Source organism: Thamnophis sirtalis, unplaced genomic scaffold, assembly GCF_051295495.1.
Source record: "Thamnophis sirtalis isolate CommonGarterSnake01/CBP01778 unplaced genomic scaffold, rThaSir2_p1.2 scaffold_11, whole genome shotgun sequence".
Classification (NCBI taxonomy): domain Eukaryota; kingdom Metazoa; phylum Chordata; class Lepidosauria; order Squamata; family Natricidae; genus Thamnophis; species Thamnophis sirtalis.
In genome coordinates this window covers 38692902-38719966 of record NW_028261391.1, presented here as the reverse complement: position 1 = coordinate 38719966, position 27065 = coordinate 38692902, and the positions used below count along the sequence as shown (strand labels likewise).

The 27065-nt window shown below is 37.6% G+C and overlaps 1 protein-coding gene across 5 annotated transcripts in view; it reads right to left on the bottom strand.

Annotated features, from left to right (window-relative positions):
• Nucleotides 1–27065, bottom strand: part of EPHB1 (EPH receptor B1) — a 372507-nt gene that overhangs the window by 93653 nt on the left and 251789 nt on the right. For all 5 annotated transcript variants that reach the window (XM_014058617.2, XM_014058618.2, XM_014058620.2 and 2 more), the window contains exon 4: nucleotides 6929–7084. In XM_014058617.2, the coding sequence (XP_013914092.1) occupies nucleotides 6929–7084 (156 nt within the window). The remainder of the gene's footprint in view (nucleotides 1–6928; nucleotides 7085–27065) is intronic.

Genomic DNA, 27065 nt, shown 5'->3' with positions numbered 1-27065 from the left:
GCTGCACTTAAAAATGTAACTATGTTGAATTCATAGATATGCACTCACAGAGAAAGCCTACAGAATTGTATAATATAGCCATTCTTCTGGTGAAAAATAATGATTCTTTCTCTAGACTTCTTGACCCTTTCTCTCACCAATGAGGAAAAAAACCACAAGGTTAATTTTCTTTTTACTCTACAAATGCTAAAGCTCACTAACTCAATTTTCTCTGATCTGATGAGTTAGGATTAATATTTGCAGAATTTCCAGTTAGTCCAATGAAATGAATATTCTGGAAGTTGTAATTTCAACCATTTGAAAGTAGGAGGGCTATGGAATGGTGACTGACTGGAAACATTGGCTACTTCAGGCTTAATCCACCTTCAAGCACCAGATTAGAAGAATATGAACAAAGTAGTCAATTAAACTTTTTCAGGATTCTATTAATGTAGACTTACAATGAAGTAGAATTAGCTCAACTAGTCATGTTTCCTGTCACTTGATAGAACCTTTTATCAATTTATTTGAACAGTTAGTAGCAGACTTTTGAAAAACAAACTTTATAGTTCTATTGTTTTCCTCAATGTAATTCAAAATAGGAAATCCATGTGGCAAAAATATTGTATTTCCAACATTGTTCAGTAAATAGATAAACCATGAGATAAAGTCATGGTTTGATTCTTTTTTTATTAGGCAGATACATACTCTCCAGAAAGCCTTGATTATTTCAGAAAAATCAAGGGGAATGAAGGGAAGAAAGATTTACTTGTGCAGCCAAGCTCAAATTGGAAACTGGATTGCGTAAGAATCTCCCCTCTTCCAATACAACAAACCTGTAGCCAAAGGATATTATTAAGCTCATTTATCACCAGGTTGCCTTGGAAAGGCCAATCCAGTATCATTGATTAAAATAAAGTTTCCAGAGCTATTGCATTTCCTTCATCAAGACCAGAAGTGGGCAACCTAGAGATTCACATACAGTTTCAAAGTTAATTTCAAACACCATCTTCAAGAAATCAGTTCAGGTCTCTGGTAAGAGATAGCTAACGCTTTTCTGCAATCAGGCCAAGGACAACTTGCTGTGGCTGACTTGCCATGGTTGTCTTGCCCCGACTGACTCACCCTCGTCAACCTGTCATGGCACAACTCGCTAAATAACAATTTATTGTGCGGTAACTCAAGAGAGTTTGCGGCGGGTGTTTTCTTGCTTTAGGTTTGAACTTTCTCAAGTACTCGAGGCTGAGTTGAACTGCAATTCTACTTGTCTCTCTCATGAATTATCCTACGTTGAATTGTCCTGCAGTGAGTTGTCCCGTGGGCAAGTTGACTGTGGTGAGTTGTCCCACGTGAATTGGCCAGGATGAGTCAGCAAGGGTGAGATGGTTGTGGCAAATTGTCCCTTTCTGCCTGCAATCTGCTGTTTGTGGGAAGAGAATTGAGAAAGAGAAACAAGGATGCCCATACAATTTTGCACTAGCCCATCCACTCCTTGTTTTAATTCCATGTATTGTCCTAATAATCAACAAATTAACCTTTGAGGAATTTGAATCTTCCCAAATAGGAATGGCCAGGGATCTGTGCTTAGGGCTACATTCAGAAAAGTATGTAGCAACAGAGAATTAGTGTAGATGGGGGGGGGGAAGCATGCTACTTTATAATATCATTAAATAAGAACAAATCAGTCATAGGCTTCTAGCTGTCAGGCACAAAAAAATCAGGACTATACACTAAATTGCAGTTGAGAAGATTTATTGTTCAAGCCTATATACAAAAATTTAGTCAATGAAAGTTCAACACTAAATTTGCACCAGATAAGAATTAATCGAATTCAAGAGTGGTTGGACTTAGACTGTTTGTGGCAATGTAATGACTGTAGGCTGATGACTCATTTAATTCCATTCTCTATCCTTCCTGCTCTGCCTGCTTTTCTCTTACACTTATATACTCAATAATACTACTGTAATGCGTTCTACTTGGGGCTGCCCCTGAAAAGTGTTCGGATACTACAGTTGGTCCAGACTGCAGCCGCACAAGCGATACTGTTACACATATCCTCCGTGAGCTGCATTGGCTTCCTATTGGTCTCCAAACGTGCTTCAAGGTGCTAGTCATTACTTTTAAAGCCCTACATGGCTTAGGACCTGGATATCTAAGAGACCGCCTCCTGCCACATACCTCCCAATGACCAATAAGATCTCACAGGTTGGGCCTTCTCCGAGTGCCGTTGACCAGACAATGCCGGCTTGCGGCCCCTCGGGGGGAGGGCCTTCTCTGTAGCTGCTCTGGCCCTGTGAAACGATTTATCCGTAGAGATCCGGACCCTTCCCACTCTCTCGGCCTTCCGAAAAACCACTAAAACCTGGCTGTTCCGGCAGGCCTGGGGCTGTTGAACAAGGTCCAGCCCCACAAATGGAATGTATGGTGTGTTGTTTTTTAATTGTATCTCTCTTTATTTTTTATTTTTATTTTTATCTTTCTGTAAGCCGCCCAGAGTCCTACGGGATTGGGAGGCATACAAATTTATTAAATTGCTAAATTGCTAATACTACATAATTGTAAATCTGTATTTTTAACCCAAAAGACATTGAGGAAAAGAAAGCTGAGAATTCCATATTTGTTTTCTCTAATTGTCACAAAATATGCAAACCCACCTCATTTTCTAAATCTAGTTGTTATCTCACAGCTTACATACAAAGGTATTCTTAGCAAATGTAGCAAATATATATTATTGTTTTGCTTAATTAGCAATGCAATACAATAGCAGAGTTGGAAGGGACCTTGGAGGTCTTCTAGTCCAACCCCCTGCCTAGGTAGGAAACCCTATACTGTTTCAGACAAATGGCTATCCAACATCTTCTTAAAGACTTCAGTGTTGAGGCATTCACAACTTCTGGAGGCAAGCTGTTCCACTGATTAATTGTTATAACTGTCAGGAAATTTCTCCTCAGTTCCAAGTTGCTTCTCTCCTTGATTAGTTTCCACCCATTGCTTCTTGTTCTACCTTCAGGTGCCTTGGAAAATAGTTTGACTCCCTCTTCTTTGTGGCAACCCCTGAGATATTGGAACACTGCTATCATGTCTCCCCTAGTCCTTATTTCTATTAAACTAGACATACCCAGTTCCTGCAACCATTCTTCATATGTTTTAGTCTCCAGTCCCCTAATCATCTTTGTTGCTCTTCTCTGCACTCTTTCTAGAGTCTCCACATCTTTTCTACCTCATGGCGACCAAAACTGAATGCAGTATTCCAAGTGTGGCTTTACCAAGGCATTATAAAGTGGTATTAACACTTCACATGATCTTGATTCTATCCCTCTGTTTATGCAGCCTAGAACTGTGTTGGCCTTTTTGGCAACTGCTGCACACTGCTGGCTCATATTTAAATGGTTGTCCACTAGGACTCCAAGATCCCTTTGACAGTTATTACTGTTGAGCAAGGTACCACCAATACTGTACCTTTGCATTTCTAGAAATTGTTGTACATTGGCCAGTCACTTTTCATGAGGTGTGTGTGTGTGTGTGAGAGAGAGAGAGAGAGACTGTTATTATTTGCCCTCATTAAGTTTCAGAAGGTTAAGCTTTTCCAGGACTCTGAAACAGTATTTTAGCTTTCTTGTTAATAGTAATTTGACCATTATTGTTCTGTTGTTTTTCTGTCTGCTTACACATACCTTCTTGCTCAAATTTTAAAAGTAACTGTAGAATTCTTGAGTGATTACTGTATAATTCATAGTACTGTATGTTCCACTGTTCTGAATTATCTAGATTAAAGCTGCCAAAAACAGTTTAATAAGCTCACAATAAGAAATATTTCTTACTGGATGAGCAAAGGGGTAGGATTGGCTAGAAATGGAGGAAACAACTTTCCTAACATCATAAAATTACCATCAGTAACTATGGCTCTGTGTGGTCAAAAAGACAAGTCAAAGGGTTTGCCTTCACCTGCTTTGAATTTAGCTTGTCTTTCTAGAAAATATGTTTATATGCTTAATAAATCAGTAAATTCATAAAAATATTAATTCTGCATTCATAAAAGAACTAAGCGAATCCACAAGTTTGAGATTGTAACAACTCATAATCATTACAATATGGACAAGAATGGTATAGATGTTAATTTGGGCCACTACCTAAGACCATAATGATGGATAGGCTATTTATCAACTGCTCCTTTGGTGCAGAATAAAGCAAGATCTCGTGGTGCCCTTTTTCCCATCTCTATTATGTACAAAAAAGTATTCAAACTGGAATAACCAACAGACCTTTTGTGACTGTCCATCTAACCAGTCACAGTATTGTTTTCATTGGCTCTGGAAAACCTGGTGCCCTTTTCGTACACATAGCAATGATTTAAATTTTATGTTCCTTGGGTTTCGGTTTCTGCTTTTGCTGAACGACATTAGTGTCATTATTCCATTTTTTTTACAACACGCAAAATTTTGCTGTCCAAAAAATACCTTTCTCTCTTCTATTGAAAGTGGGGATTAGATGGGAAGGGATGGGGCAACAAACATAATCCTTTACACAAATGTTATACATGTACAGACAAAATGTTTCACAAGGTTCAGTGCAATATGTATTGGCTATCCACTCTAGCTTAGTCTTACAATGATTTCTATCCTGCTTTTTACTGTTTTGTGAAATGTATAGAAGTTAATGAAAATTGCATCCCTAGCACTAAATGGGGAACTCTAAAAGCATACTAGTGAAAAGCTCCATAAAGCAGGAAATGCACTGGCAAGGAAGTGAACAGCAGCAACAGCTACCATACAGTACTAAATTTATTTACTCCTATGGCATATAACACTTTGGGAACAGAACATCTGGCACCTCAAATTAAAACATTTTAAAATTAGTTCTTAACGAGCAGAAATAAAAAACAACAAATTGACTTTTTTTTAACATACAGTACTTCTCTAGTAAATCAGCTATATAACAAGAGGCAATAAAAACAGATTTATTTACTACATTTCCTGTTACCAGTGATCAAGCAGAATATGGAAATTAATCTCTTATTCCAAACACACATTAGGCAACTCATAACTACAATGCAATTACCTACAGAAGCATTATGCAGAAAGTAGTATACTAATATAGACTTCTATGTAAGCAAGCTGCAAAGGAAGTTGGAAAGATCCACCTCTTCCTTGGAAATACAGGGAGGGGGGGCAGCAGTCTCCAAGCAGCGAAAAATAATTTTCAAAATGTCTCTGCAACATTTTGTTATAATAAATCACACACATGAATTACAAAATATTAATTTGTCCAAAACAAGATTAAATTACAAATGAAGTACAAATTGAAATAACAGATAATAGTAGAAATCACACTGGATGTAAGGTTGAAAAATCAAGAAAGCTTTCAGGGATTTCTTTTCCCTTAATATGGGATTGTCAATCCATTGTCTTCTGCTCCCTTCATAGATATTATAGACGATTCCATTTCTTTGGCATATTCTGAATGCGCACACATTCAAGTTAAAACTTCAGAGATCCTAAATTTCTAGCTTTGATAAACCAATAGATTAAGTACTGAAACATTACAACTGCTAATGCATCTCTTATGAAGGAATAGTATTTTATTGTTTAAACAAAGGATAAATTCACATGAAAAGAAAATTTCTCCTACTTATGAAAAACCATTAATGATTTATTTTGTGTCTAATATAACATACATGCCAATAATCTGGATAGCAGTCATTTAGAAGACTCAAAGTTTTCATCCTTTTATTATACTTACTTATTTCTGCCTGTCATTAACATTTAATAGTTAAGATCATCCATCCCATCCAATGAGATGGATCTTGTCCAATGAGGTGGCTGCAGAGATGGGTTTCTGCCAGTTTGCCCCGGATCGGGCAAACCGATAGTGGCAGTGGCAGGAGGCTTCACCCATCCGCCTGGACATACACATGAGCAAACCAGCAGTAAAATAAATTGAAACCCATCACTGGGTAGCTGGATCGAGTTACTGAAGTAGTCCTTATGAGCTTAAATGGGCTCTGGGGGATGGTAGATGACAGGAAGGCCTTAAGGACTGTTGTTCATGGGATAGTGATGGGTCGGACACGACTTCAACTTCGTGACTAACAACAACAATCATCCATTCCTAAATCATGATCCTTTGTTCCTAGATCTTGTAATAATAGTTGTTGATACGTTTTCATTTCCTTTTTCCTTTTTCTCTATGTTTCTACTATTGCTGTTCTGCTAGGAAATACTAATTTTGATAATATCCTTTCTCTTGTTGGTACATGTTAAAGAATGATTTTTTCCCTATTAAATAGACTTCCTATATTTGTAATCAGCTATGTACTAGTCTGAAAGCTAAAGGTTAACTAACTTTTTTTTCAGTCTATTAAAAATAATTTAACAAGTTTTTCTTTTATGTGTACATCTTCTTCAAAATGATTTGGACATCATATGAGCAAATCTCTGCTACTCATTAAATCATGCAGAATTTTTTTAGGCTTCCATGCAAGTTTGAAAGAAAAATATAGTTGTGAACTTTTTAAGGAATTGTCTCTTTAAAATTCATATGACTTTTAAATCTAAACCTGGAAAATGCAGGAAGTAAATGCTGTAGTAAATACAGGAAGGTTGTGACCTGGAGTTCAGTGCCCTTCTAGATCAGTGTTTTTCAACCACTGTGCCACGGCACACTAGTGTGCCGTGACATAGTGTAAGGTGTGCCATGGGAAAATTACTTTATATATAGTCAATATAGGCACAGAGTTAATTTTTTTTAACATTTTCTAATGGTGGTGTGCCTCGTGATTTTTTTCATGAAAAAAGTGTGCCTTTGCACAAAAAAGGTTGAAAAACACTGTTCTAGATCATTTCCAAAACATGGTTATTCCTGAATGTTGTTTCTCCAGATCTATCTACAAAGAATGGATCCAATTAGTTTTGAAGCCAACCTGTTCTCAGAAATAAATACTAGTACTTACTAGTACAAGCTACCTCTGACGGATCAAAGTCAGACCGGTAGTATCCGTTGCGACAAGTGCAGATGGCAGCAGCTTCTGATGTGGAGCGACTGTTGGGAGGACATTGTGAGCAGATTCCTATTCCTTGATGAGCTTTGAACATCCCTGCTGGGCAAGCTACAAGAGGACAGAGAAGAGAGGAGTTTTTTTTGAATCAAGATTATATAGCACAAAAAAGATTAAACTTGCTTTGATATATGTTATCAAAAATGTTGAAAAAAATGACATTATCATATTTTTAACGTAGCATTTACTTCTCCAATTTTAATAGAATTCATGAGGAAATGTCTTGAAATCAAGCATAGAGATAACTGTATGGATAAGTAATCTATGAATGTCTTGGGACTGACTTTGTTGCTTATGTACTTTGCTTCTAAACACATAATAACTAACACTTGTCTGCTAAACCTAATAAAGACAAAGGACAATAATCAGGATAAATCATCAACTGCAGTTATAATACATATAGCATTTATAACATTTTCATAGTTAAACACTGTTAAGTTATAAAAGCCCTGACTGTATTAATTAAATGCTTAGAAAAATATTAAGTTTTTCTCTGGTTAGTTGTTGAAAAGACTTTAAAATGGACGCCTGACAAATCTTTGTAGGAAAGGACTTCCATAAACATGGCATTTATATTGAAGTATCCTTTCTCTTTTGACCTAAAAATTCATCTAATTTGGTAGAGGCATCTGTAGAATAGACTTAGATGAGCACAAGCATTCTAGATTAGATTAATGTTTAAGACATCTTTTTTCATAGCTTTTCAACTAACTGAAATGGATAATGTATTGAACTCAGAATCGAATTGTTGGAACTGCAATTGGTAAAAAACGGGCATAGAATATGATCATGCTGGCATGTTACGACTAACAATCTAACTGCCGTATTTTAAAATCACTGCCAAAATTCACAACTTTTTGGTACATATTTTATTAAAGAGCCTGAAGTCTCTGAAAGCAGGAGACAGTACCATATTTGCAGAAATCCCTAAGTAATAGGAATTGGTTCTGAGTCTCCTTAGTGCCAAGATATTCTGTTATATGTTGTTTTAACAGTAAAATGGGTGGCATACAAATTTAATAAGTAAATGCATATGACTAACAATCTGAGGGACAACATTTTATTGGGAATTTTTGCATTTATAATATTGAATTGAAAATGTTATCTGATCGATTTTTAACACAGAAATTCAGGATTGTGGACCAGACTGAGAAGAGGGAAAAAAATCCAGTGGCAAACACCCACTCTGCCACAAGTTGCAATATCCTTACAGTCAGTAGGGATTAAACTCAGTTCAAGGGTATATTTAATTTTTAATAATATAATGTACAATTCTTTAAAGCCAAATACAATTCTCATTCAATTAATTATTGTACCATTCTGCCAACTGAATTGACCAACAATAATTACTAAGGAAAGTTATTCATCATAAACATACTGATGATATCTAAACAGACCTTTCTATCCAAGGAATGCTGGTGATATGTTATGATGGAAATCTTGACCAGGTCCTAGAGACTATCAAGATTTGGAAAGTGACTAAAAAGTTGGTATTGAATCCTAGCAAGACTTAACTGCTGTTTATATGGAAATGGACTGGTTTTCTGTATGCTCATGTGGCGACTCTAGATACAGTAGTTCTCTGAGAATCATGAAAACTGCTATATGGAGGCTATGCTGATTGTGCCTTTCTTCAGATTGTTCTGGTAGGCCAATTGCAGCCTTGACAAAAAGACAGCGATGAGAGTAATTAATGTCCTTGTCATGTCTTATATAAATCATTGCAATGTGCTCTACTTAGGGCTGCCTTTGAGGGCTACTCAAAAGCAATAGCAGAAGAAAGTTGTTTTTCACATATAACACTAGTAATATAGGATTTCCATTAGTTACCATAAATTTCTATGTGTAATTCAATAGCAATAGCACTTAGATGTATATACTGCTTCACAGTGCTTTGCAGCCCTTTCTAAGTGATTTCCAGAGTCAGCATATTGCCCCCAACAATGGGTCCTCATTTTACTGACCTTGGAAGGTTGGAAGGCTGAGTCAACCTTGAGGCAGTGAGATGTGAACTGCCAGACTGCTGGCAGTGGGCAGCATTCAAACCACTAAGGAACCATGACTCATATTCAAAGTGAAAATCGAAGTGTTTCTTTTCATGTACAAAGCCCAATAGTACTTCTAGGATTATTGCTTTGAATAGAATCTACCAATGGTGAAATTCATTTTTTTTACTACTATTATGTGGACGTGGCTTGGTGGGCGTGGCAGCAGAAGGATACTGCAAAATCCCCATTCCTACCCCAATCTGGGGCCAGCCAGAGATGATATTTGTCGGTTCTCCAAACTATTCAAAATGTCCACTACCGGTTCTCCAAAACCTTTCAGAACCTGCTGAATTTCACCCCTGGAATCTACTAGTCTACACATCTCATGGGATGATCCTGAAAGTTCACTACATGGGAAGATTTGGAAAAAAGAACTATAAGCTTCTGTTTGTCAGTAATGGTTTCAATTTTCTCGAACAGCCTTCCCAAGACATCCTCATGACATTCTCATTTCCCTATATTTAGGAATGTGTTCAAAATAGAGTTCTTAACAAAAGTTTTAAAATTTGACATCAATGGATATACATTATCATATTTTGTTTCATGATATATTAACTTATTTTAGTTTCTGTTGTAAATCACCATAAATATTCAGAGGGTTTAACAGTACAAAAATTAAACAAAGACCTTTCAATGAAATCCTACCCCTACTACACATCCTATTAAAGTAAATTATATAAGTATCTGTTTTAAGAATTCTAGTAAAATGTCATTTTCATGCATGCAAATGGAATTATTCCAGTTTAATGTCTTATGTGCCCACAGCTAGATATGAATGTTGTGCAAAACTTTGTATCTTTCACAAACTACCCTAAAACTATCCCAAAGGTGCTTTTTCAAAAGGCAATTGGACTTTCTTGTTTTTCCTTGAAGACATTTCCGAAGAAGCTTCTTAGGTGAGAAGTGAAATATCTTCAAGGAAAAACAAGAACGTCCAGTTGCTTTTTGAAAAAGCACTTTTGGAACAACTATGACATGGGTGATTGAAAATCCCCATAGACATTTACCCTAAAACTGCTATCATTATCATTCTTATTCAGTTTTAATGCAAACATAAATAGTGGCCCTGGTAACCAGTCTAACTAGTGTTATTTCCAAGTTAATCGATGCTTTGTACTAATCTGTTATTATAGTAAAGATTTTTGTTTACTATTCATTAATGATACAATGATACCATGAAACTCTTGCAGTTATAATCGATAACATTAGCTGTTGGTATTCATTTGGATTCATTTGTATTTTGTCCTTTTTCAGCATGGTAGCCTTGGAATCAGGCGTCTAAGACATTCATGCAAAACTGCTGCTACTAGCTGTAAATATTTGTACAGCACATATATTTTTATATGGCACATTCCTTCAGAAGTTCAGGCCATTATGTTTAGTTCACCCTGCATAAATGGCCAGCTGTCAAGATTTTAGTAGCATGACATAGCAGTTGCAACCTAAGTTCAGATCTTCTCACACAATTGAATACGTTATAAATGTTAATCTTTTCAATCCAATTGGTAGCTTTGGCATTGGGGCAGAATTGTTTTTTGTATTTGTTTTTAACCAAGCCACTAGAATTCCAAATTCTGAAAGGCCTGGCTCTAGTTTTCTAATGCTAAGATAGAAATATATACAAGAAAGACTGAGGCAGCTGGGATCTCATCTTAATGAGATAGGTGAGCTAAAATTAATAGTTGACATAAGTCCAGTGTGAAATTTTTGTTTGGAATGGAGTTTTTTGATGCTGAAATAAATAAGCAAATCTAAAATAAGTATAAGAAGCATTAACTTGACATGGAATCGTCTCTTATAATCATAATGAAGGATGATATGCCATTAAGAATAGAGACTCACATCGCCTACTGTAACACATTTCTATTCATTTTGGTAGGCTGTGAGTGTCTGATTTACATAATAACTGAATAATAATATGCTTTACATGCATAATATCCACATTGTGTGACAATAATCAAGATTCAATTCCTGTGACAAAAGGTAGATAAAGAAATAGGAATAGTACGGATGGGTAAAAAGAATAAGAGAATGAGGCAAGAAACTGTCTGGAGAACTGTCACATTCACCTTCCAGTTGTTCAAAAATCTCTTCTTTGATCACTTTTAACAGTTTTTCACTATTCATATGAAGATGTCTCCATATTCATGAAAGCCACCTATAAAATCTTTTGATTATCTCATCGCAAATTGCGAGCATTTCTATAATATCACCTTAATATGTGTTCAACAGAAAGTTAGAAATACAATCATAAATAGAAAACTAGAACACTGATAATGGTTGGATCTTTGCATATAATCCTGGTTAGAGCGGGCTGTAAAGCACTATGAAGCGGTATATAAGTCTAAGTGCTATTGCTATACATCTATCAGAGTTGATATCTATCAAAATGCCAATGATGGACAGAATTGCTTGCTCCAACTACTATAGAAGAGGCCTAGGCCAAAGCTGAATTAGTTGTATTTTCTTTTCTCTCAAACATCTTTCTTTACATATCAATTACAATACGAAAGGAAACAGATGGATCAAAGCAGGGGTGGGATCCTACCAGTTTAACAATCAGTTAGCTGAGTGCACGCTTTGTGTGAGCAGTTTATAGAAAACACATGGCATTACTGCTAGTGAGAGAAACAGCTGAGGCGCTACGCCAATCAGCTGGGATTTGGAAAAGGAAACATAGGTGTGTATTGGGCAAGGGTGGGCAGGCCCATTTCAAAGTTGGAGCAAAGCAGTTCGCTCCCAGCTGATAGTAAATAGATACAATTATTTATGCATTTGGGCTATACAGTGTTATGGATTTGCTTCTAAAAGGTACTTAGGAGAGTATTGGGGTAAAAAAAGAGGATTAGGAAGCTTATAGAGTGCTCCTGGGGGGCTGGGGAGAGGGCAAAATTGAGCAAAAAACGACCCATTTTTTGCTCATTTCTGCCCTCCCCAGTCCTCAGGAGCTCTCTGAAAGCCTCCTTCAAGCTCTGCATGGCCATTTTGGTGAAGGGGCAGGGCTTCGGGAGGCAAAAAAGCTGTATTCAGTGTATTCTTATACTCCAAAAAATATGGTATTTTAAAAAAACTAATACCAGTCACACACCAGTATCAATGGTGAAGATATGTGCTAGAGACACCTTAATTCGACTTCAATTAAAAAAATAAAAAAATCTCTGTTCAGATGGGGTAGGTAAGGTAATTGCCCTTAATATCTGAAAAATAGGCAGCGCTAGGGAAATTCTTTTGGTACAATGCAAGTCAAAATAGTAAGTATTTTAGTCAATTTAACCAGAAAGTAACATAACTGGAAAAAAAAGAAAATTATTCATTAATAAATTACTTTCAGGATTTATTTTAAAGACATCTTTTCAGTGTGCTATAATGCTTAGTGGGAAAGGCTGGTTTCAATGCTATCTTTACAATATTCCAGTTTCTGTAAATTTTGTGGATTTCTCTATACTTTAACCCTGTTGTAAACATTGTTAATGTTCATATTTCTGTTCCATCTAAATAATGATAATTTATTGACTATGGAATTAATTACACTTCCATATATATCCAAGAGATTTCTGCATTTATCACACACTGGTAACTTATTACACATGGCTGAATGGAGCCTGCCCATTAAGGTTGTATGTTGTAATGATCATAAAAGTTGGTCATGGCACCTTCAAGGGCCCCAACCACCAATTTTGAATTCAGATCATAGGTTCCCTGCTTTGACTTGGTTGTATGTCGAGGATTATCTGTGCATAGATCTTTGTTTTGCTATGTTTCTGTCTTCATCCTCCAGTGGAATGCTATAATATGGCAGGATTTCAGTTATTTATCCAAGCAAATACAGTAGATTACCAAAGTCTGGCTTTGCAGATGTGCTGCAAACCAAAATGTCATGTTCTGCTGACATGTGAATTACAAATGGTTATAACTATAATTATAATATATAATTATCCATCATTCAGTTAAATATTGTTTTAGTTTGATGACTGGCTTAAATATTATAGAACAGACAAGTGTATAGTTCATTGTATACATTGTATACACTGGAAGCTTTTAAGAAGATGTTGGATAAGCATTGACTGAAGTGGTGTAGGGTTTCTTGCCTAGGCAGGGGGTTGGACTAGAAGACCTCCAAGGTCCCTTCCAACTTTGTTATTCTATTCTAAACATAGCACCTGTTTTTCACTGTCAATCAATTGCATTTTTTCTTGCACTAATATAAATATTAGCATACTTGATTAGTTCTTACTTGTTTCTTGTAATTCTTAGAGCCCATAACTACTATATTTTTGTTTATGAGATATCTGAACAAGTAAAGGGGGGCATGGACATTTGAAAAGGAAGATAAATGGGAGGAAAAACACACTGTCTAATTTTCTTGCCATTTGTGCCAAAATTACCATAAAGAAGTCCCCCCTACAAGTACTTAGCACTACATGTAAATGAAATTATTTTTCCCAGCATCAGGAAGATTGATTTTTCAATCACAGAAATGTACTAGAACCAGTAAGGAAGCAAAAGCATTCAGCATGTAGCTGATTAAAGGTATGGAAATTCCAGACAGGAACTCCTGGAGGTACTGATCAAGGTCATAGAGCAGAGCGTGTTAACTTGTAGTTAGCACTTATTTGGGAGGTGCTGCACAGGAAAAGATTACTTGTGAAAGTCAAAGGTGTTGGACAATCTTTGATTGTAAGGCTAAGTCTACCAAATGGAATACATAACAACAAAAAGGTAGCTAAACATCTGGTAGCTGTACCTCTATTCATTTCCCTCTGTTCCTAGTGCACAAGACTATATGGTGCTTTCTGAGATCGATTGTTTTCTTGCAGACATTTCACTATCCAAACTAGACAATGTCATTTCAATCTGGAGCTACAAATATTCTTCTTTATTCACAGAGGGCTATCCAAGACAAACATCCAATTAAAGATAGAAACTATAAAATATTGAAGCATAAATCTCCTCATAAACGTTTGTAAAAGGGAGGCCGTCAGAGACATAGTGGGAGAAACTCACCAGTTGACTTACTGACAAATTGAAGTTTTGCAGCTGGCTAATTTTAGGAAAATGTTCATGCCCTGTTCTCAACATTTTAAATGTCCCACAATCCAAAGCATTGCCAGCCCAATCCGTTTCTTCCTTCTTTAGCCTTTTTTTTCCTCTCCAAAATAAGATACCAGAGAGCTTAGAGATAAAATGAGGGAAATTGTGGCTGGTAACCAAGGTGTCAGGCCTGGAAGTCATCTTTTGTATTGGGCCTTCAGACTTGCCACATTTAATGCTGTGGGAAATTGGGAGGGGCGATCATACGGGGCGTGATAGATACAGTCAAAATAACATTTCTTTCTCAAAGAGTCAATAACGTCTGGCCTTGTACCTGCAGTGGTGTGACTAGAGGCATCTCCAGTTGGGAGGGTGCCTGATGGACATGTGGGTGCTGGGCAGGGACTTGAACTTTTGTTTGGGTGGGGAAAACTTGGAATCTTTCAGATTCAGGTTTTCCCAAATGTGCCAATATGACATCTCTAATAAAATGAAACTTTGAGGAAACTCAAGCCTCGGAATCTTCTTTCGTTAGGGGTGTTACTTGAAACCTTGACACAAAGAGCAGAATCTGGAAATTCAGACTCATTAACACCAAATTCCCTGGGGAATTCCTTGCCATGGATAAGTTAGTGCTCTCTGAGCTTGGTAGATTGGTTGCAGACATTTCTGACTAGGTAATGAATTACCATCTTACTTAAGGTGACCAGGCGTCCCGCTTTTGGTGGGACAGTCCTGATTTTTAACAATTTGTCCCGCGTCCCACAGTGTTTTTTAAAAGTCCCGATTTTTTTTAAAAAAATTAATCAAGAAACACCCCCCTCCCCCCCCCGATCAATGGTGTCCCGCTTTATCAATGTTAAAATCTGGTCACGAAAGGAAAAATCTGCAAAAAGTCATGGGGAGCCCCGGGAATTGTTCCTCGCAAAGCATCATGGTCGCATAAAATGCAAATGAAGATGCTTATCTCCCCGCCCAGCTCCATGTGCTCATATTCAAATCGGAGTCACGCCGAGTCCCATTCAGAGTGTGGAGGGACTGTTATGTTAATGTGGTTTCAGGAGGGCGCTGTGCTTTTTTTGTTTTACCTGTGTTTTCACAACCATGCAAAGGTGGGTTTTGTGCTACAAGGATCTTTCCCTGTCTGCAGTTCCAATTGCAGTCGTCCTTTGCTTCGGATTAAAGCACTGTTTCTCATTCCTTGCAAAAGTGGGAAAATGGCAGGGCTGCCTCCCTCCCCCCTTTCCTTGCAGCACCATCAGTTGCAAAATGTTCCCCTTATTTGGTTTATAAGTTTGCAGCAATGCGATCCAACAAATAGGAAAGTTTTAATAAGATATTCTGACTTTATTTGGTCTCTGCTGCCCCCCACCCCCAACCCTGTTAACCCTTGGGTTTTGTCCCCTCCCAAGGAGAGAGTGGGAAGGAGAGGAAGGAAGGAGGGAAGGGGGAAGGAAAAGAAGGGAGGGGGGAAGAAGTTGGAAGGAGAAAAGATGGAAGGAAGGAGAAAGAATAGAAGGAAGAAGGAGGAAGGAGGAAGGAGGAAGGAGGAAGGAGAAGGAGGAAGATGGAAGAAGAAAGGAAGGAAGAAAAAGGGGAAGGGAGGGAGGAAAGAAGGAAGGAGGTAGGAAGAGAAGGGGAAGACAGGGAAAGAGCAGAAAGACAAAGAGGATGAAGTTGATAGGCAAGAGGAAGGAGGAAGGAAGGAAGAAAGAAAAAGGGAGGGTGGGGGGAAGAAGAAAAGGTGGAACTAGAAAGGAAGGGAGGGAGGGGGAGGAAAGGGGAAGACAGGGAAAGAGCAGAAAGACAGAGAAGGTGAAGGTAGATAGGCAGAAGGAAGGAAGAAGGAAGAAATAGGAAGGTGAAAGGATGGAAGGAGGAAGGAATAGAAGCGAAGGGGAAGAGAGAGATGGAAAGAGCAGAAAGACAGAGAAGGTAGATAGGCAAAAGGAAGGAAGCTGAAAGAATGGAAGGAGGAAGGAAGAGAAAAGGAGGAAGGAAGAGAAAAGGAGGAAGGGAGTGAGTGAGGAAAGAAGAGAGGATGGAAGGAGAAAGGAAGGAAGAGGGAAAGAGCAGAAAGACAGATAAGGTGAAGGTAGATAAGCAAGAGGAAGGAAGGAAGGAAGAAGGAAGGATGGAAGGAGGAAGGAAAAAAAAGGAGGGCGGGAGGAAAGAAGAAAATAATGGAAGAAGAAAGGAAGAGAAGGGGAAGAACAGAAAAATAAAGAAGAAAGGGAGGAAGGAGAGAAGGTGAAAGGATAGAAGGAGGAAGGAAGGGAAAGGGAAGAGAGATCTAAAGAGCACAAAGACAGAAGGCAAGAGGAAGGAAGGAGAAAAAATGGAAAGGGAGGAAGGCTAGAAGGAAGAAAGAGGGAGGGAGGGAGGGAAGGAACGTGAAAGGAGAAAGGAAGGCCTGGGACTGAATGCAGGAGAAGTTTCTCCATAGGATCAGATGCTCCTGTGATCATGGTCTATGAAAATGTTACTACCTGCCTGATGCAAATTTAGACAGACAGTGCTTTGGGCTGCCTCTCAAATTCCCTCCTTTACTCTTCCCCCTTTAGAATTCAGCCCCCTGAGTTTTGCCTTTGAGGGGCATCTAAATGTCATGTGTGGTTATGGCAGATGGCAGAGTCAGCTGGAGGTTGAGAGGGGATTGGGGGCTTTTGTCCGCATGTGGAGTTCTCCCCATGGACAGGATGGGATGTTGGCATGAAAGGGATTCGGACACAATCTCACCTGTTCCAAGTAAAGTTGCCTTTTGCAATTGGCTACTGGTAGTCCTCGACTTACGACCAGGATTGATCCCCCAATTTCTGTTGCTAAGGGAGATGTTTGTTAAATGAATTTTGCCGCATTTTGTGACCTTTTATTGCCACATTAAGTGAATCATAGTGGTTGTTAACTCAGGAACATGGTTGTTAAGTGAATCTGGGCTTCTCCATTGGGGATCAAAAGGGGACCACAATTTCTGTTTTTGTTTCAAATGGCACCGACTAAATTGGACAATTTTTTAAAAAATCCTTGGAGATAATAGTGGCTCGATTTATATGGCAAAGCAAGAAAGCACAAATTAAAGCCCAAATGTTGCAAAAACGTAAAGAACTGGGAGGTTTCGGAGTACCCAACTGGGAAGCATATTATAGTGCAGCAATTATGACATGGGTGAAGGATTGGGCGACGTTGAGTAGAAGGTGCTTATTGGCTATAGAGAGACATGACTTCCCACAGGGATGGCATGCCTCCCTGTGGCAAGAAAGAGATACCCCCCACAGGTATGTCATGGGACATTACATTCGGAAGATTTTGATGGGGGTGTGGGAAAAGGTGAGGAAAAGGTATTATCTTAAGGTTCCGTGCTGGATGGCAGCGTTGGAGGCCTTAACGTAAGATGACATCCTGCTTTTGGTGGGACAGTCCCGATTTTTAACAATTTGTCCCATGTCCTGCATCATTTTAAAAAAGTCCCGATTAAAAAAAAATAATAATCAAGAAACACCCCCCCCCCCCGGTCAATGGTGTCTCGCTTTACCAATGTTAAAATCTGGTCACCTTAATGTTAATTCATGATTCAATCCTGAGCTACAGTGTATATTCTCTTCTATTGGAATTCCTTGCTAGCCTAATGCAAATTATACCATTAGAAGGATTAGGCAGGCCTGATCAATTTGGTTTTGCTCAATGTCATTATTTTTCCAATGTCAAAATAATATAATCTCATAACGCTGAAGAAAACCTCAATATAGTTTTACTTTATCTGCAATTTTACTAATAAGCTGGTTTTCTCCTATAAAATCCAATTGTGCCTGTTATTTCCACTTATTTGCTATTGTGCCTTCTTCAATAGTGTGTGTAAATTGTTTTAAGAGACCTGATCTACAAAAATTGGAGAAGTACAGAAAAAATATTAAAATGTAATTGCATTTCAATCTGCACATTGATTTGGAAAGTGCAAATAAAACAAATGTCTTTCCTTATCCCTGACTATGTAAATATAATTAAAATGCTGATAACAATCACATCCTTTTTCCTTATATTTGGACTATGCATGCTTTGTACTAATAATGGACTAAATGGGAGTTACATTGATGTTAAATCCTGAAAACATCGCAAATAGAATGGGTGATTTGAAAACAAAAATAAAACTTTAGAAGGTAAAGCTAAAATCATTCATCCATTAAGATTCTACTGAAAGAGGTGGTTTATTAACCCACTTTCTAAATATTGAGAGAATAGGAGCAAAACAAAATTTCCAAGAAAGTGTGTTCTGTATCCTAAGGTCAGTGGTGGAAAAGGTCTTCATGTGCTTCATAGATGTACCTCTGTAACTCTATGAGTCTTGTTATAAACTTTGTGGTCAGACAGATTTGCAATACGAGAGGCAATTCCTTATGTACAGTAACCACACTTTAATATCCTAGTTTTAGAGGTCACCTTAAATTACCCATGATAAGCAACTGGTAACAAATATAGATTTTCAGCTAAAGCATTATGTGGTCCCTGCTACCCGGATCAATTAGTATCAAAACCTTCACATTTCCAATCAATTGCATTTTCTAGAAACTTTTCTAGATTGGGCCTCCTCCGAGTGCCATCTGCCAGCCAGTGCCGGCTGGCCACTACGCGGAGGAGAGCCTTTTCAGTGGCAGCTCCGACCCTCTGGAACGAGCTCCCCGTGGGGATCCGTACCCTCACCACCCTTCAGACCTTCCGCGCAGCCCTTAAGAACTGGCTATCCTGCCAGGCCTGGGGGTAGAGATTGATCTGCCCCCACCCGAATGTTGGATGAATGTTGTTTACTTTTTAATTATATGTAATGTTATATGTTATTGTCTGTATCCCCCTCCCTATGAGTTGTTAGCCGCCCTGAGTCCCCTCAGGGAAAAGGGCGGCCTATAAATAAACCAATTCCAATTCCAATTCCAATTCAATAGAACAACAGAACCACAGCATAATATTGGAATATTAGAATTTAATTAAGCATGGATATTTGTGGTCAAACCTGACCAAATTCAGAAGAAGCCACAGTTGATTTTGTATTAATTATGCAATACTGCTACTTACCACAGCTATCACTAGTAAATCCAAAGGCAGAATTACTAATAGGAAAAGTACAAAAACTACTTTTTTAACAGATACCAATTTGCATAAATTGTAACATCCACTGATACTACTTTGTCTAGCATTTCACAAATTCTGGTCTCCACATGGAATGTGATACCCATAGTGACATTTCTTCCTTAAGAAATATGTTAAGTATCCCATATATCTTTGCAGTGACAGAGATAAAAAGAAAGTAATTCTCATCCATTGCCTGCTGCTCAGGATATGAACCATCTCCTCACACTGAAGGAGGGGAAATTAATAAGAGCAAACTGAAGCAATCAGTTTGAAGCAATTTCCTTGAGAAAGAGTAGGCCACCTAATCTTTATTGAAATTTTTCAACATCTAATTCAAAACATAGAAAAGCATCCTGTTCTTCCAGTTAGTTCTTTCAGATAGTAAAAGGAATTCAGAATGTACCACATAAAAGATAGGCAAAAGAACCACAAATGCTTTTCGATAAAAACTCAGTTATCACCACAATAACTGAAAACATTCTTCAGGAGGCATTCTAGAGTTCATAGATATCTATTCCTTTCTTGATATCTGATTGTCAGGTTTACCAGCTAGACCAGACAGGACACACAACAATTAGATAAGCTAATTCTACCTTGCTGTAAAGCTAAATTAACAACATCTTGCAAGTCTGAAAGCACAATACCCCCACCATGTCCCTTACAGTCCAAGAAATTATCCAGCTGCGAGCCATGCTGTCTTTTGTCTGATCATTCCCTAGGCAGAATTTCCCATTGATGTAGCATTTCTAAGCTTGGAAGTCTATTTTGTACTAAAGTTTCCATAAGCCTTGATCCCTGACCAGGCAAACAAAGGCAGATTGGATTGAATTCCATTATATTCTGCTTTTTAAAGAAGTTTATATCCTTTTTACACCACACCATTATTATTATGCCTATAACACAACAAGAGTTTAGGAATAAGGGAACAAATTTTTGTTGTGCTACTGTTATTGTTTCAATTGTTCTGCTCTGGATATAATTTGTTCATGTTTATTCATGCACTAATAAGATTCCACACATTGTTGCAATTGGTGTAGTTGATGCTGCCCTTAAGAACTGCTTAAAAGTTGGAATTGCTTGACAAAACATCTCAATTATTTAGCAGGTTCATATATTTAGAATGTTTCTTGCCAGCATGAAAGCAAAAAATACTGACACCAACTTAATTCATTTTTTCACTTTAAAATGTAATTTTCACCTGTTGAATTGCAGCCTTTTCTTCTATATCAAGCTACTTAAGGACAAAATATTTATTTGGAAATTAGTTTGGTGGAAATAGCTTTATTAAAAAAAGAACAGCACAACTATTGATTGATTAACATTACTTGTCTCTCAGACTATGGAATGAATGGGAAATAGGTCCTTATTTAAGGAGAAGAAAAAGAATAGCAATTGGAAATGCAAACATAAAGTATAAACTATGAGATTGAGACTAATGCAAACTTTTGTAAACCATTTTCAATTCATTGTGCGTATAATTTTGTTATAAATCACCATGATAATCCTCCATTTCAGTGAAAGAGACATTCAAACTACAATATGCTAAAGGAGAAAAAAAATCACACTTATTATGATCATTTTATTACTATTGTTATTTGCCTATAACATTTAGGAAATTGGTCTGAAGTCAGATTGAAGAAAGATCCTCCATTTTTTGAGATTATAAGTATTTTTATCCACTCTGCTACACTAGCACTCACAAACCTGACAGAGTTTTCTCGCTCTTTAGTGCAACTTTGCCACTAGCTAATTGAAAGATAATTTAGATGGAGTTGTAGCTATCATCAAATATATCCAAGACTGGTTTTAAAAGACAGGAATTTGGCTAGATTTTGCAGCGTGCAGATCTATAGTATGTAATTTCAAAGATTATATTCAGCAGATAACAGTCAACTGATGGCTATTTTTTCCAGGGTCTTAAAACATGCTCATCTATTGGTCTTTCTTCACCTAAGCATTCTTAATCTTGTGTGTTTTTATTTTACACATTATAAAATCTGAGCCAGGAATATTTCTCTTCGATTAATACAGAACAAGTACTTATATGGTAAAAGTTAGGGTATCTCTTTATCTAAAGACAAATAGTATCTGGTGTGATTTCTTATACATTAACAACATGGATAACAACAGAGTACATTGTTCTGTATTACTCAAATAGAAATATTCCTGGGTCAGATTTTATAATGTGTAAAATAATAACACACAATAGAATGTTAGAATGCTTATAAATATGATACTTTTCATAAAAGCAAAGGGGAACTTTCAGCTATGCATTCTTCAAAATATTATTTGCTTGCTTCCTTGTAATAAAACCCGTCAACTATATTTGTAAATTCCCTATTTTATCAGACAATATTAACTACAGATAGCAAAGGTGTGAATAAACCTACAAGAAAATTAATAAAGGAACCTATTTTTGTATTAAATTGCCATTAGTTAGCTACATCTTTTGTTAGCAGCAAGAGAGAGCTACCAACCAAAAACATTTATTCTGTTTTCCTTCCAATCTTTGAAATTTTTCTTTTATAACAATTCCATTTTATTTTGGCTGCTGTTCTAATAGCAGGAAAGGAACAGTACAATGTAACTAATTGTGCACTGACTGGCTCAGATTATAGCAATCAATGAGGATATTTAGGGCAACCAATTTGTCACTGGTCAGACTATTCTGATCTTGCTTTTCATGTGTCTGTCAGTTCATCTTCTGAAAGACAGATTGAGCTTGCTTACTGTATGTACTGCATACAAGTGCCTTAATTATCCCTTCAGTAGAGGCTTTTACTTTTGCATTAATATGGACAATGTGTATACATTTCTTTCATGTGTCTACTTTTGCATTAATATGGAGAATGTGTATATATTGAATGTCATCTTTCATTCACACTTAAAGAATTAAACACACAAAAGGAATAACGTTGTAGCCTTATAATCACTGATTGAAAAGATTGGAATAGATCCTGGAGGTCATTGAGATAATGCCCTGCCCATTACTATAGTTTCCCTGGCAGATGGCCATCCACCTTCAGTGAAAACACCTCCATTTAAAAAATGTTCATTACCTCCAGAGACATTGCTGGACATTTCTTACTATCAGTAGTATGAGTATAATTTTTACAATGACCAACAGAAATCTATTGCCTTGTAATTTTAAATCATTCTTTTTTGGATTATGGAAAAATTCCGAGCAGCCTTTTATGACATAATCCTTTAGATCTATTCTATTCCATTTCGGACCTGAAATGGTATAGGGTTTCCTACCTGAGCAGGGGGTTTGACTAGAAGACCTCCAAGGTCCTTTTGAACTCTGTTATTCTGTGTCCTGTGATCTGGAGGGCAACTCTCCTATCTCCTTGCAGGCTTCTCAAAGCTAAATATTTCCTGTCCCTCCAAGCCACTCCTTTTTTCTGTCATGTCATTTTATCATTTTCCTTATCATTTTATCATTTTTATATTATTGCAGTTCTGGTGACAGGCTTCAGTTTGTTCATGTCTTTTTAAAAAATATGACGAGTTTTATAGACATCCTGAAGATGCAATATCCACTTTAAAAAAACAATCAAGTTTCAGTGGCAATAGCTAGGATTGCTCCACATAGCTTGTCATAAAACCACTAGTCAACAGATTAAAAAGTATTTGATCTTGGTAAGAAAAAAGAATGTTGAGGGAGAAAAGCAGTGTTTAATTTGCTTAAAGAAGATTCAGTTTTCTCTTACCTGCTTGATGAAGATTCACTAGAATTGGGAGAGGGGTCAGTACTAAGGGCTTTACTATCACCTCTATGTAGTCTTTCGGAGTGCAAAAGTAAATGTTCTGAAGAGAAGTAGAGTGTTAAGAAGACTGAGAAAGATGGCCTTTCTATAGCTTCCTTTTCCCTGCCTTTTTACGATCCCTGCGAAGTCCTGGGGAAGTTTTCCAGTGAGGCCAGAAGACCTTCCAAAATATGATAGGAGATGAGGGCACAAGATCTCATCAAACTAGGTGGAAAGGCTTTATGTTGTCAATTCCTCCTTTCAACTTCCATATCCAGTGCCCCGTCCCGTTCCATTCATTTCAAGAAAGTTCCTCAATCATCTAAAGAATTTTTTAAGAAACTACAAAAGGAAACAAGTACTGGACAGTATCTTCCACAAGCCGCCTTCTGAGCACTGCAGCTAGTTAATTGTAAATATTTTCTTTGGCCTAAAGGCCCTAATAAAGGTTTTAATTTGATTGTAAACCATACATTTAATGGTCTACTGCTTTAATGTGAAATTAAGCACAATTTGCTTTGCATTCACACACAACACAAAATTAAGCATCTGCAACTACAGTATGCTTGGCCAACTATAAAATCTTTTTGCATAAAAAGAATAAAGGATGTTTTGGGAAGCAACAGCAGTGATCATGAATCCTAGCATGTCTACATAGTTTTTGGAAGCAATCAAATTATATCCAGCTTTTCTAAAGATATGTGAGTGGGAGTGGGTGGAGAAGCTTGTCATTGAGATTTAAATTCTGAAATATGGAAAACAGTGAAATAGGAGACAAAGTGAGGACAGCAGGAGTATAGCAGGACTCTTTGTCTTTGCCATATGTACCACTTGGTGGCTTATTTAATGGATTGTGCTTGTTTATACTTAATGACAATTCATCTTAATGATTCATGTCAAAATAAATAATGCACATTTAGTATTCCATAATGTAGGGGTTTTTGTTAAGCACATAAGTTGCTGATTTGCACATTTTGTAGTCTGTTTTATTATTACCAATTCTGATAATTATAGAGTCTCTTTTTCCCAGTAGTTCCTGTTGGTATAAAATCTTTTACTATCTGTTTTAAATGACTTGATACTATTATAAAAGTTTCAGTGTCCTTAGCTTCATCTTCCATTTAATCAACTATGCTTTCATTCTTTCTGAAGGATAAAGTAGCAAATGTTTGGTGTTTAATTACTTTTCATAAAAATAACAATTGCCCAATTAAATGTTATGAGGAGAAAACTGCCTGGTATGAAATAACCGTACAGTATTCCTGCAAAATAAGGTTGTGGGGTTTTTTTGTAAAATGAAACATACAAAATGCAAATACATGCTTAATTTGGATCTACATGGCTGCTAAAGCTTCTAATTTTGCATTTGTATTAATATTAGGCTATGAAAAGGAAACCTTTAATCTCAAAAAAAAATGTGCAAAACATCCTTTCTCTATTATATGAACATTACTATTATCCAAAAATATATGTACAGTTTAAAAAAAAACTGTTTGACAAACTATACAAAATATTCCATATGTTAGTTTGTTATCATGCAGTAATTTCCTGTAACCAACTATAAGGTGAAGGTTACAATGCTTCTCCTAGAATCTCTTGCAAGCAAACCTTAATAAACATTTATAAAATCATTGGTAGCCACAGTTAAGATTGATCACAGGTTTGTGTTATGCATTTAAGATAAAAAGTAGAAGCTTTTGACCATCTTGAGGCTCTGTGGGAAAAAGGAAGAGGAGAACATGCAAGACTTGGGTAATCTTACTATATCTTTTATATTTCAAAAGACTTTTTTTAAAGATTAAAATGTAGCATTCCATTTTAAGTTATTAAGAAAAAAATTGTTCTGGGGAAACAGTTTTGGAAGAAGATGCAGTATAACTGCAGGAAAGCTACTTTAATATAACTTTCTTTGTGATAAAGTAACAAAGTTGGTTACTTATGAAGAGCCATTTCCAATGGGGGGAGTAACAACTCATTCCAGTATTCTGGCAAGAAAACCAAATAGGCATTCTCCAAGATAATACAAAAATGATACTGAACGATAAGCCCATCAACAATCCATGCCTCCTTCCAGGTTAGACAATATCTAACTACTAGGGAAGAATGGATGGTAAATATGAGTAGCATGATGCTCGTGATCTTACTGCATTAGATTTCATGACACCAATATAGCCAGAGAGAAAATAAAAGTTTGATGTTGCAAATACATGATTATCTGTCATATGTGGAATATCAGAACTATAAACCTAGGTAAAACCATATATTGTCAAAACAGAAATAACAAGACTGTGCCCTGACGTTCTGGGAATAAGCAAGCTGAAACGGACTGGCACAAATCATTTCACATCAGAGGCACATCAGATCTTGTACCAAGAACAAAGAAAATCATAGAAGAAATAGACTGGCCTCCGTTACAGTATTTACAAAAGGAGTCAAAGTCAGTGCTTTGATTAATCAACCCCGTCCAAATCCCAAACAATTCCAATTCAAGTCCAAACTAAGTTAATCAATATTATAATGATCCAAGTCCTTGAAGTAACCACAGATGTATGAGAAGCAGAACAATTTTACAGTGACTTCCAATACTTTGTAGTATTTTCACCGGAATTAATGATAGAAGATGGCAGTACTAAAGTTGAAATCTGGACTCACTGCTGTCAGGACCAGAATAGGAAGCATTGGTTGCACTTTCTGAATGTAATCTGGCAGGATGATAGTATTGTATTCATCTTGCACTTCTTGATCTCTCAGTGATTTCTGACACCATCTATCACAATATCTTTCTGGGTTGTCTCAAGGAGTTACAAGTGGGAGGCACTTCTCTCCAGTGGTTCTCCTCCTTCTGAGATTGGTTCCAGTTTGGGGGTGGGGAGGTCCATTTCTAAATTTCTTTATATCTACATGATGTCACTAGGTGTAGTTATCTATCAGCATTGGATTATGTGTCATTGGAATGCTATCTACTCAGTTGTACATCTTTCCCACCGGATGCTCAAGAGACGCTATCAAAATGCCTTTCCAGTGCCTGGAGTCTGTGTCGCTCTGGATGAGAAAGAACTGGCTTCACCTTAACCCTGACAAAACTGAGTGGCTATGGGGTTTAGGAACTTCTGTACCTGCTATACCTGTTTTCTACAGTTAATATTGAATGGGATTGCACTCCTCAAAGCAAAGACAGTGTGCAACCTGGTGTTCTCCTGGGCTTGCAGCTCCTGTTACAGGACAGCTGGCAGCTCTGGCATGAAAGGCATTTTCACAAATATATCTTGTATAGCAGTTGTGCCCATCTTTAGATCAGGAAGCACTGTTCACATTCACCCTCAACTTAGCTTTTGGTTTTGGTTTTGGTTTTACTAACACTTATAGGCCGCCCTTTTCCCTGAGGGGACTCAGGGCGGCTTACATAAAATGAAGGGAAGGGAAATACAAACAATAACACATACAAACATAGAATAAAATAATAAGCAACATTCATTCATCATTCAGGTGGGGGCAGTTATCTTTGTCCCCAGGCCTGACGGGCTAGCCAGGTCTTAAGGGCTGTGCGGAAGGCCTGGACGGTGGTGAGGGTACGAATCTCCACGGGGAGATCGTTCCAAAGGGTCGGAGCTACTACTGAGAAGGCTCTCCTCCTTGTAGTTGCCAGTCGGCACTGACTGGCAGATGGAACTCGGAGGAGGCCTAATCTATGAGATCTAATTGGTCGCAGGGAGGTAATTGGCAGAAGGTGGTCTCTCAAGTACGCAGACCCACTACCATGAAGGGCTTTATGAGTAACAAGTAGCACCTTGAAGCGCACCCGGAGATCAACAGGTAGCCAGCGCAGCTCGCGGAGGATAGGTGTTATGTGGGTGAACCGAGGTGCACCCACAATCACTCGCGCAGCTGCGTTCTGGACTAGCTGAAGTCGCCGGATGCTCTTCAAGGGCAGCCCCATGTAGAGCACATTGCAGTATTCCAGCCTAGAGGTCACAAGGGCCCGAGTGACTGTTGTGAGAGCCTCCCGATTCAGGTAGGGTCGCAACTGGCACACCAGGCGAACCTGGGCAAATGCCCCCCTGGTCACAGCCGTCAAATGATGGT